Raw genomic sequence first — 12879 nt, 5'->3', positions numbered from 1 at the left:
AAGCAATAGATTTGGAAGTCGTCCAGGACTACAAACGCCTGGGAACTCCCCGGACAATAAACTGGACTGAACTAAAAATACAGTGGCTCGGTACAAGACGGGACAGAGCCGACTGTACTTCCTGGGGAGGCACTGATCATACAATGTCTGACTCAGTGGTGGCTAGCATTCTAGTCTACGCTGTAGTCTGCCGGGGCAGCAGGGTGAGAGCAGCTGACGCCAAGAAGATCGATGAGCTCCTCAGGAAGGCTGGTTCTGTTCTGGGGGTGGAAATGGATTCCCTGGTGGTTGTGTCTGAGAGAACGATGCTGCAGAAGCTACAGAGCATTATGGACAATCCCTCTCACCCCCTCCATGACATCCTGGACAAACAGAGGAGCACCTTTAGTAACAGACTGATTCCACTGAATGCCACAGGAGATCCTTCTATAACACTCTACAACTCCTCCCCCTTGAGTATGTAGGTACAGTATATGGTTTCATTGCACATTGGTATTTTGAACTATTACTTTTTAATGCACATTTTGCATTCTTTTTTCATACCTCAATGCTTACATTTTGTATTTTAAAGTATACATTTCTGACTGAGCAACCTTGCAACAATAATTTCCTTTGGGATAAATTCAGTTCTATTTCATCTTAAAAAATATGCAATCTGAAACAGTCTAACAGAAGGGGGCCATCGCTTCCCCGGCTATAGGTTGACTCATTATAGAGCCTAATGGCCGAGGGTAAAAATGACCTCATATAGCGCTCTTTGGAGCAGCACAGTTGTCCTTCTCCATTACTAAAACTCTAAAGCCATCGATTCCATCATCCAAATCACTGAGATATAACGTAAAAATAATCGGTCTCAACACAAACCCCTGTGGAACAGCAGTAGTCACCGGCAGCCAACCAGAAAAGGCCCCCTTTTTTCCCCACTCTGCCTCCTGTCAATCAGCCACTGTTTTATTCATGTCAGAATCTTTCCTGTAATTCCATGGGCTCCTAGTCTGTTAAGCAGCCTCATGTATGGCACCTTGTCAAAGGCCTGAAAATCCAAGAATACAACATCAAGCGATTCTCCTTTGTCTATCCTGCTTGTTAATTCTTCAAAGAATTTGAACAGATTTGTCAGGCAAGATTTTCCTTGAGGAAACCATTCTGACTTTGGCCTATTTTATCATGTGCCTCCAGGTACCGTGAGACTTCATCCTTAATAACCAACTCCAACATCTTCCCAACCACTGAGGTCAGACTAATTGGCCTATAGTCTCCTTTCTTCTTCCTCTCCCCCTTCTTGAAGAGTGGAGTGACATTCACAATTTTTCAGTCTTCCAGAACCATTCCAGAATCAAGTGATTCTTGAAAGATCATTACTGATGCCTCCATGATCTCTTCAGCCACCTCCTTCAGAACCCTGGGCATGCACCAGGTGACTTACCCACCTTCAGACCTTTCAGTTTCCCAAAAACCATCTCTCGAGTAACGGTAACTTCACACACTTCATGACTCCTGACACCTGGAACTTCCACCATACTGCTAGTGTATTCAACAGTGAAGACTGATGCAAAATACTTATTCAATTCGTCTGCCATTTCCTTGTCCCCCATTACTACCTCTCCAGCAGTCTGATATCCACTCTTGCCTCTCTTTTACACTTTATGTATCTGAAGAAACTTTTGGTATCCTCTTTAATATTATTGGCTAGCTTACGTTCCTATTCCACCTTTACCTTCTTAATGGTGTTTTTGATTGCTCTCTGTCAGTTTTTAAAAGCTTCCCAATCCTCTAACTTCCCAGTAATTTTTGCTCTATTATATGCCCTCTCTTTGGGTTTTATGGTGGTTTTGACTTCTCTTATCAGCCACAGTTGTGTCATCTTTCCTTTAGAATACTTCTACTTTTGGGATGTATATATCCTGTGCTTTCCGAATTGCTTCCAGAAATTCCAGCCATTGCTGCTCTGCTGTCATCCCTGCCTGTGTTCTTTTCCGATCAATTCTGGCCAACTCCTCTCTCATGCCTCTGTGATTCCCTTTACTCCACTAGAATATTGATATATCTGACTTTAGCTTCTCCTTCTCAAATTTCAGGGTGAATTTGATCATGTTATGATCACATGCCCCTAAGGGTTCTTTTACCTTAAGGTCTCTAATCACTTCCGGTTCATTACACAACACCCAATCCAGAACAGCTGATCCTCCAGTGGGTTCAACCATGAGCTGCTCTAAAAAGCCATTTCGTGGGCACTCCAGAAATTCTTCCTCTTGTAATCCCACACCAATCTGATTTTCTCAATCTTCCTGTATATTGACATTCCCCATGACTATTGTAACATTGTCCTTTTTGACATGCATTTTCTATCTCCCATTGTAATTTGTAGACCATGTCCTTACTACTGTTTGGGGGTCTGTATACAACTCCCATCAGGGTCTTTTTACCCTTGCAGTTCCTTGGCTCTATCCACAATGATTCAACACCTTCTGATCCTACGTTACCTCCTAATGATTTAATTTCATTTTTTACCAACAGAGCAATCCTACCCCCTCTGCCTTCCTGCCTGTCCTTTCAATACAATGCGTACCCTTGGACATTAAGCTCCCATCTATATTCTTTCAGCCATGACTCAGTGATGCCTACAACATCATACCTGCCAGCCTGCAACTGTGCTGCAAGTTCATTTACCTCATTCCATATACTGCGCGCATTCAGATACAACACCTTCAGTCCTGTATTCACCCTTTCGTCTGCCTTTTACTTTGCAACTCATCCCGTTGACTACAATTTTGCCCTATCAACAGCCTCTCCATACTACACATTGCCTCTGTTTGTAAACCAGCTACCTCATCTTTAGTACTATCATCCACCTTTCCTATGATACTTCCTACATTGAAATATTCACAGCTCAGGACACTAGTCACACCATGCTCAAACTTGTGATTCCCGACTTTGTATAAGGTCTTACCAACAGCTGCCTCCCCAACCTCTCCATTAATTGTCCTGGCACTCTGGTTCCCAACCCCCTGCAACTCTAGGTTAAACCCCACCGTGTAGCATTAACAAACCTTCCCGCAAGAATCTGGCAAAGGGGCAACAATTTAATCAATGGGATTTGCAAAGAATCTCTCATTATGAGAGTGGACCAAAGCAGAAAGCGGAGGAGGAAACCCAGAGGGAATAGGCAGGTGAGAAGTAGTAAAAGGACAGAGCTTGGAATAGAGGATGATGGGGGGGGGGAAGGGAGGGGGTGAGGGGAAAGATTTGTTCACTGTAAGGAGAAATCAAATTTCACGCTATCAGATTGGAGGCTACCCAGACAGAATATAAGGTGTTACTCCTCCACTCTGACCTTTCACTTCTTCTCACCTGCCTATCACTGCTCCCTGGGTCCCCTCCTCCTTCCCTTTCTCCTATGGTCCACTCTCCTCTCCTATCCGATTCATTCCTCTCCAGCCTTTGACCTTTCCCAGTCACCTGGCTTCACCTATCTCCTTCTAGCTACCCTCCTTCCCCTCCACTCACCTTTTTATTCAGGCATCTCCCCCCTTCCTTCTCAGTCCTGAAGGAGGATCTCAGCTCAAAATGTTGGCTGTTTGCTCATTTCCATAGATACTGCCTGACCTGCTGAGTTCCTCCAGCGTTTTGTGCGAGTTGCTCTGGATTTCCAGCATCTGCAGACTTTGTGTTCAGAATAGTAAGTTAGTGCCTGAAGACTGGACCCCAAGGTAACATTTCCACCCTGGGACAGTTCTGATTCCAGGATCAACATGTAAAGGTGAGCAGGAGACAAAAGACTGCAAATTCTGGAATCTGGAGCAACAAACTAGCAGCTCAAGGAATATTTTGAAATATTAACAATTCCTTTCCTCCAAGATGCTACATGACCTGCTGAGTTCTTCTAGGAGATTGTTTGAGATAGAAAATAATGGCTGACAGCCCAGATTACTCAAATTAGTTCTCCCCATCCCTCGACTCCCTCCATCCTCCTGTGTGCATCAAGCCATCGGTGCTTAAATGGGTGGGTGGACAGGGTTGGCAAGATGATGGCAAAGTGACGCAGCAGTTAGTACTGCTGTCTCACAGCTCCAGGGAACCGGCCTCATTCTGTGGCTTCAAGTGGAGTTTGCACCTCTCTCCGTGATTACCTGGGTAATCTGGGTAGTCTGGATGTTCCAGCTTCCTCCCACGGTCATGGAAAAATGAAAAATGATGGGCAACTGTGAGAAGGAATATGTGGCAGGTGTACAGGAAATAGGGCAGGGGGACTGGATTTGGTGTGCACTCGATGAGCTGAATAGCTTCCTTCTGTGTTGTTATAAACCTAAGGTAACAGAGCCCACAGTGCATGACCTGACCATGATGCCAATCCAAACCAAAGCACATGGGAGGTTTACACTAGAAGGCACATGTTTAAGGTGGGGAGGGGAAAGAACTAAAGGGGTGCTGAGGGTAGGTTTTTCCACACAGAGGGTGGTGGGTATCTAGAATGAGCTGCAAGAGGAGCTGTAGAGGCAGGTAAACAATATTTAAAATACACTTGGACAAGTAAATGGACAAGATAAGTTTAAAAGGATGTGGGTCTAACACAGAAAGAGGACCATCTCAGGAAGGCTCCATGGTCAACATGGACTAATTGGGCCAAATAGCCTGTTGACATGCTACATTACTGATTCTGTAAAAGTACAAGAATATTCATTCTGAAGCTAACCTTCTCCACTGCATAACATACAGACAAATGTATCTGCCTCTACCAACACCCCTAGCAAGGTGTTGCATGCACCCACCACTCTGGGCAGAAAACCTACAGTACCTCTGAAATCACCCCCATGCTCTCCTCCAATCATCTCGTACACCTCTATCAAGTCACCCCTCATCGTCCTTCATTCCAAACAGAAAAGTCCCAGCTTGCTCAACCTTTCCTAATAAGACATGCTCTCTAATCGAGGCATCTATCTGGTAAATATCCTTTGCACCCTCTCTAAAGCTTCCATATCCTTCTTCTGGGGCAACCAGAACCAAACACAACATTCGAAGTGTGGTCTAACTAGAGTTTCAGAGCTGCATTATTACCTCACGGCTCTTGAACGCAAACCTAGAGGATTCAGATATGGGCCAAATGTGCACAAATGAGACTAATTGGTTGGCAGCATAGATGAATTGGCTTGTTTCCATATGAATCAATCAGGAACCTATTCAACCTCTTAAGCCTGTCCCTGCAATGAGCCCACAATCCCACATCCACCTACCTGCCAGATCGCCACAGTCAGTATCCATGAATAGCCTGCCACTGAAAGTTAATTATTAACATTTAGTATTATGCTATGCTAGGCTTTGACTCTCTGAAACATTCCTAGCCTGTAGCAACAAATACCACCCCTCACTCACCTTTAATCTTACTGTCCACCCACCCAATCCTCAAGCCTACAATTCCAGGGTTCCCCCAACCCTTCAATGTTCTCAACATTGTCCTCACTACCCACCCCCAGCTTCCAAACACAAATCAACCGTTTCTCTCTCCAACCTCAGTACCAAGCCAAAGGTTGGACATGAATTTAACAGCCAAAGACAACCCAATTTTGTCCAAGTGACATTATATAAAAGAAATCCATTAGAATGCAAGGAGTCTTAAAGCAGGTATATTGACAGTACACCATCTGACCACTGTGTCGTATGCACATTTTTAACAAAGCTACATTTGACAATCTTTATTGAAACCTTAAGTTGATTTGTGCTCATTTGCGGCTGCACTAGAGTGAGATGAGGAACTGTTGTATACTTGCTCTTGTGGAAATGTGATTCCAGGACAACATCAGTTGAACGGCCAAGCCACCCAGGGATTTGACTGTATGTTTTTCCGCTATCATAACTATATGTGCTGTGTGCAACTGTTGGCACTACATTTTACACCTTGGCCCTGTAAGAGTGTTGTTTTGTTTGTCTGAATTTATGTGGTATGGTTGAATGACAATTAAACTTGAACTTGATATCTTCAATAGGAATACAAGGCACCAGTTCAAAGTTCCCCAAAACGTGATCCTCAAGGGGTCCGTATTGGGAGCACTACTTTTTGGATATTTGGATAATGGAATTGATGGCTTTGTTTCATAGTTTGCGGATGATACGAAGATAGGTGGAGGGGTAGGTAGTGCTGAGGAAGCAATGCGATTGCAGCAGGACTTAGACAAATTGGAAGAATGGGCAAGAAAGTGGCAGATGGAATACAGAGTTGGGAAATGTGTGATAATGCATTTTGGTAAACGGAACAATAGTGCAGACTATTATCTAAATGGGGAGAAGGTTCAAACATTAGAGGTGCAGAGGGACTTAGGAGTCCTCATGCAAAACTCCCAGAAGGTTAATTTACGGATCGAGTTGGTAAAGAAGGCAAATGCAATTGTTGGCATTTATTTCAAGGGGAATAAAATATAAAAGCAAGGAGATAATGCTGAACCTTTATAAGACACCAGTCAGGCTACATTTGGGAGTATTGTCAACAGTTTTGGGCCCCATTTCAGAAAGGATGTGTTGTCATTGGAGAGAGTTCAGAGGAGGTTCACGAGGATGATTCTGGGAATGAAGGAGTTAACATAGGAGCTTTTGGCAGCTTTGGGTCTGTACTCACTGGAATTTAGAATAATGCAGGGGGGGCGGGGGATCTCATTGAAACCTACCGAATGTTGAAAGGACTAGATAAGGTGGATGTGGAGAGGATGTTTCCTATGGTGGGGGTATCCAGAACTAGAGGGCACAGCCTCAAAATTGATGGGCAACCTTTTAGAAAAGAGATGAGGAGGAATTTTTTTAGCCAGAGAGTAGTGAATCTGTGGAATGCTCTGCCACAGACAGCAGTGGAGGCCAAGTCCATGGATGTATTTAAGGCAGAAGTTGATAGTTCCCTGATTCATCAGGGCATGAGATATGAGGCCCAAACTGTTGACAATACTCCAAGTGCGGCCTGACTGGTGTCTTATAAAGGCTCAGCATTAACTCCTTGCTTTTATATTTTATTTCCCCTTGAAATAAATGCCAACATTGCATTTGCTTTCTTTACCATAGATTCAACTGTAAATTAACCTTCTGGGAGCCTTGTATGAGGACTCCTGAAGTCCCTCTACACCTCTGATACTTGAACCTTCTCCCCATTTAGATAATAGTCTGCACTATTGTTCCATTTACCAAAATGCATTATCATACATTTCCCAACTATGTATTCCATCTGCCACCTTTTTGCCCATTCTTCCAATTTGTCCTTCTGCAATCACATTGCTTCCTCAGCACTACCTACCACTCCACCTATCTTCATATCATCCACAAAGCCGTCAATTCCATTATCCATATCACTGACAAACAATGTGAAAAGTAGTGGCCCCAATACTGACCCCTGAGGAACACCACTAATCACTGGCAGCCAATCAGAAATGGCCCCCTTTATTCCCACTTGCTGCTTCCTGCCGTCCATGTCAGCATCTTTCTTGTAATGCCATAGGATTTATCTTGTTAAGCAGTCTCAAGTGTGGCACCTTATCAAATGCCTTGAGAAAATCCAAATTAATGACATCCACTGCCTCTCCTCTGTCCACCCTGCTTGCTACTTCCTCAAAGAACTCCAACAGATTTGTCAGACAAGATTTCCCTTTACAGAAACCATGCTGACTTTGACTTATTTTATCATTAGTCTCCAAGTACCCAAAACCTCATCCTTAATAATAGACTCCAACATGGAGGGCTATCGGTAACCCTAGGTAATTTCTAAAGCAAGTACATGTTCGGCACAGCATTGTGGGCTGAAGGGCCTGTATTGTACTATAGGTTTTCTATGTTTCTAGTACTTTCCCAACCACTGAGGTTAGGCTAACTGACCTATCATTTCCTTTCTTTTGCCTTCCTCCCTTTTTAAAGAATGGAGTGACATTTATAGTCTTCCAGTCCTCCAGGACCATATCAGGATCAAGTGAGTCTTGAAAGATCATGACCAATGCATCCGTTATCTCTTCAGCAACCTCTCTTAGATCTCTGGGATGTAGTCCATCTGGTCCAGGCAGCTTATCCACCTTCAGACCTTTGAGTTTTCCTAGCACTTTTACCTTTGTAATAGTAATGGCACTCACTCCTGCTCTCTGACACTCACAGATCTCTGGAACACTGCTAGTGTCTTCCACAGTGAAGACTGATGCAAAGTACCCATTAAGTTCATCTGCTAATTCTTTGTCCCCATGACTACCTCACCAGCATCATTTTACAGTGGTTCAATATCAACTCTCATCTTCCTTTTACTCATTCTATAACTCAAAAAACTTTTAGTATCCTGCTGTATATTATTGGCTAGTTTGCCCTCATATTTCATCTTTTCCCTTCTGATAGCTTTTTTAGTTGCCTTTTGTTGAATTTTAAAAGCTTCCCAATCACTTTTGCTATATTATATGCCTTTTCCTTGGGCTTCATGTAGTCCTCAACTTCGACAGCCTCGCCCTGCCACGTGAGAACTACTTCTTCCGTAGGACATACCTAGCCTGCACCTTGTGAACTATTCCCAGAAAAGTCAGCCATCTCTGTCCTGCCATCATCCCCACCAGTATCCTCCTCAAATCCACCTGGGCAAGCTCCTCTCTCATGCCTCCGTAATTCCCTTTATTCCATTGCAATACTGAAACATGAGTTATGCTTCTCCCTCTCAAAATGCAATATGAATTCAATCATATTATGATCACTGTCTCCAAAGGGTTCTTTCACATTAAGCTCCCTAATGAGACCTGGGTTATTACAGAACACCCAGTCTAAGATAGTCTTTCCCCAAGTAGGCTCAAGCACAAGCTGCTCTAAAAAGTTGATCATAGGCATTCAACAAATACCCTCCCTTGTGATTTTCCCAATCTTCCTGCATATTGAAGTCCCCCATTACAATTGTGTAATTACCCTTATTACATGCCCTTTCCAGCTCCCTTTGCATTCTCAACCCCACATCTTGGCTACTGTTTAGAGGCCTATATATGATTCCCATAATGGTTTTTTTAATCCTTGCAGTTTCTTAACTCCATCCACAAAGATTCAACATTCTCTGACCCTATGTCACCTCTTTCTAAAGATGTAATTCCATCTCCTACCAACAGAGCCACACCACCACCTTCCTGCCTGTCTTTTTGATACAAAGTATATCCTTTGATGTTAAACTCCCAACTATGGCCTTCTTTCAGCCACGAATCAGTGATGCCCAATGTCATTCCGACCAAACTCTAAACGTGTCACGAATTCATCCACCTTATTCCAAATGCTTTGCTCATTTAAATACAGCACCTTCAGTCCTGCATTCTTCGCCCTTTTGAATTTTGCCTCTGTGATACAATTTAACTCTTTGCTCTCTCTGCATTTATACCCAATAAATGGCTTGTCCTTCCTTACATTCATGTTACACCCATCATCAGCTCTATCATACTGCTTCCCATCCCCCATCATGTTAGTTTAAACCACTCCCAACAGCTTTAATAAACCTGCCTGCAAGGATATTGGTCCCCCTTGGATTCAGGTGCAACCCGTCCCTTTTGTACAGGTCACACCTACCCCAGAAGAGGTCCCAATGATCCAGAAATCTGAATCCCTGCCCCCTGCTCCAATTCTTCAGCCACACATTTATCTGCCGCCTCATCCTATTCCTATCCTCACTGTCGCGTGGCACAGGCAGCGATCCTGAGATTACTACCCTTGAGGTCCTGCTTCTCAACTTCCTTCCTAACTCCCTGTATTCTGTTTTCAGGACCTCCTCCCTTTTTCTACCTGCGTCGTTAGTACCAATATGTACCACGACTTCTGGCTGTTCACCCTCCCTTCTCAGGATATTGTGGACACATTCAGAAACTTTGCGGACCCTGGCACCTGGGAGGCAAACTACCATCTGTGTTTCTTTTTCAAGTCCCCAGAATCACCTATCTGTCCTCCTAACTATAGAGTCCCCTATTAGTGGTGCCTTCCTCTTCAGTTCCCTATCCTTCTGAGACACATGGCCACTGTTGCTTCCCCCAGGTAAGACGTAACCCCCCCCCCCCCCCAACAGCACTCAAAATGGATACTTAATATTGAGGTAGATGACCTCAGGGGCACTCTTCACTATCTGATGTTCTCCCTTCCCTCTCCTGACAGTCACCCATTTATCTGTCTCCTGTAGCCTTGGGGTGACTACCTCCCTGTAGCTCCTGTCTGTCACTTCCTCACTCTCCCTAACAAGCTGAAGGTCATCGAGCTGCAGCTCCAGTTCCCTAATACGGTCTCTAAGGAGCTCCATCTCAATGCACCTGGAACAGATGAGGCCATCAGGGAGGCTGGGAGTCTCCTGGAAATCCCTGGCTCTGCAGAATACCCCCTATACTCTCAAGAGTTAAATCCAAAAGAAGGCTTCTCTCTGTAACCTTTGACACCCTTACTAATCAAGAACCTTTATATCTCTGCTTTAAACATACCCAAAGACTTAGTCTCCACAGCCATCTGTGGTAATGAATTCCATAGATTTTACCAGAATGGTTTCAGTTGTGTGGAAGCAGTTCTCTACGGAGGCAGCATTTAACATCAGAGGCTTAAATTAATCAAAAACCGTTTCAATTGTTTATAAACATAAAACACGGATTTAAAAAAAACTTTGTGCAAGGGCGGTGGAAGCTTCTATCCTCGTTTTTAACAAGAAATTAGAATATTAATGAGCAGGGACTACTGGAAGTACAGTGCAGAGGACTAGGTTGTTTCCCTACTCTGTATGTTTTCACCAGTACCCACCAAAAATCAACTGCGTGCAGCGGTTGTAGGGAAGTGTTGCAAGGCTTTGCCGCTGACTTGGGTCCGATCCTACCGGATCCGGGCTGACACTGACCGGCTGCAACGATCGGCCAACCCGCAACTTCCGGGCCGCCGCCGCTACTGTCACGATATAGAACCGGTCCACGTCTTGTGATTTCAGCACAGGAAGGTTGGGGGAGGGCTGCAAAACTTCAGACAGATGAAAATAGTAACTACAAGTTAAACAACATACAAATACCTTGTCCCGAGAAACCGTGTGATTGAAAGCGAATATGTTTTGGACGCTGTTATTGACGACCACGAGATAGACTTTGTCGAAAGCACCGTTCACTTGGATAATTTCTTGGCCTAGAACTCCCTTTCCAACATCCGAAGGCACGAAGGAGCCCAGCAGAAATACATTCATTAAAAAAGTCCACCCTAACCGGCAACGTGTTTGGCTCCAGAACTGTCGCATAATGCTGCCTTGCAATGCCGAATTATCCACCGGCATTGCGCAAGCAGCGGCGCTGAAGTAATCCCTCTCTCCGCCCGGCAGCTTCCCTAGCCTTCTGGGCTGTGAGGAGCCATGTCCTCAACCATTAGCGGCCCCACAAACAGCGAGGCAAAATATTGCCAGCGACTAAAAACGGAGTCATAGAAAACTGCTACAGCGACTGGAGAATGTATCGTTTTAGCCTGGACCAATCATGTTCAGACTCCGGTCAGAGACAATGGTCCTTGCGTTCTAACCAGGAAGTCAATGAAACCAGTCAATTTCAGACCCGTTCCTTGTTAAATACAGCCTGTCTCTTATCTCCTGCTCTCCTGTGAGGTTCTCGGCTCTCCAGCCCTCTCCCTCCGGCTAAATGTTGAGGTCATACGTCGGATCTCCGGGCTGCAGCAACAAGCGGCCCCCGTGTAAACAAATGCTGACTGAGCTGGGTTGACGTCATCCGCCAGCTCAGTTCCAACCATCAGTAAGAGCGGCCTATTATTTTTCCCCTGGGCTTAATTCCTTTACAGCGGGACAAAGATTTGCAAAATTTTAATGCATTAAAAAAACAATTTCCTTGGCTTAAACGCTAGAGATTGTGCAGATGCTGGAAATCCAGAGCAACACACACAAAATGCTGGATAAACTCAGCAGGTCAGACAGCATCTATGGAAAAGAACGATCGACATTTCGGGCTAAAACCCTTCATCAGAACTCCTTGGCTTAGCGTGTCAAGTCTGTCTCGGTTCAAATAGTAGAGTGAGAAAATATTGTCCGGAGTCATTTGAACAAAAAAACTATGCTGGCAATCTGAGAGAGCGCTGTATTATCAGACATTAAACGGAAGCCCTGCCCCACATTCCCACGTGGATGGAAAAACACCATTTTGTACAACAGAGGAATGTCCAATGTAAGAGGAAGCAGTTACGTTCCTACCCGCAGCCTTGCACAATGATCATATGGTTTCACTACACAGAAACAGGTCCTTCAGCCCAGCGGGTCCATGACAACCATGAATGGTAAACCCATTCTAATCAGTGGAGTTCTTGGCCACAGGCGGCTGTAGGGGGCCAAGTCTTTATGTATATTTATGGCAGAGGTTGATAGATTTTTGATTGGTCAGAGCATGAAGGGATATGGGGAGAAGGTCAGGAGTTTGGGGCTGAGAGGAAAATTGGATCAGCCATGATGGTATGGCAGAGCAGACTTGATGGGCCAAATGGCCTAATTCTGATCCTTTATCTTATGGTCTTTATTAGCTGAGGCACTGACTGAAGAGTCTGGGAGTGATTTTGCAGTGTTTATAAAACTAGTTATAGACCATATCTGGAGTATTGGATTCATTTCTGGTTGTCCTTTTATAGGAAGGGTGTGGAGGCTTTGGAGAGGATGTAAAAACAGGTTCACCAAAATGTTGCCCAGATTAGCTATAAGGAAATTCTGGACAAACTTGTGTTGTTTTTTCTAGAGTGATGAAGGCTAAGGGAAGACTCCATAGAAGTTCATAAGATTATGAGAGGCATAGATAGTTTACTCAGCTGGTGTCTTTTTTTCAGGATCAAAATGTCTAATACTAGAGGGCATGCATTTAAGGTAAGAGGGGGTAAGTTCAAAGGAGATTTTTAAACACAGAGACTGGT

General features: G+C 44.3%; 1 protein-coding gene across 5 annotated transcripts in view; it reads right to left on the bottom strand.

Moving 5' to 3' along the window:
* The window catches only part of sidt2 (SID1 transmembrane family, member 2), a 109572-nt gene extending 97885 nt beyond the window's left edge, over positions 1-11687 (bottom strand). For 2 of the 5 annotated variants that reach the window (XM_073030112.1, XM_073030111.1), the window contains exon 1: positions 11003-11687. In XM_073030112.1, coding sequence (XP_072886213.1) covers positions 11003-11257 — 255 coding nt within the window. In that variant the 5' untranslated portion in view covers positions 11258-11687. The remainder of the gene's footprint in view (positions 1-11002) is intronic. The other 3 variants (XM_073030110.1, XM_073030113.1, XM_073030115.1) reach the window with 2 other exon arrangements.
* Between the last annotated feature and the right edge of the window lie 1192 nt (positions 11688-12879).

This window comes from Hemitrygon akajei, chromosome 26, assembly GCF_048418815.1.
Source record: "Hemitrygon akajei chromosome 26, sHemAka1.3, whole genome shotgun sequence".
NCBI lineage: Eukaryota > Metazoa > Chordata > Chondrichthyes > Myliobatiformes > Dasyatidae > Hemitrygon > Hemitrygon akajei.
Note: the sequence above shows the minus strand (reverse complement) of the source record. Positions and strands in the feature narration are given on the sequence as shown.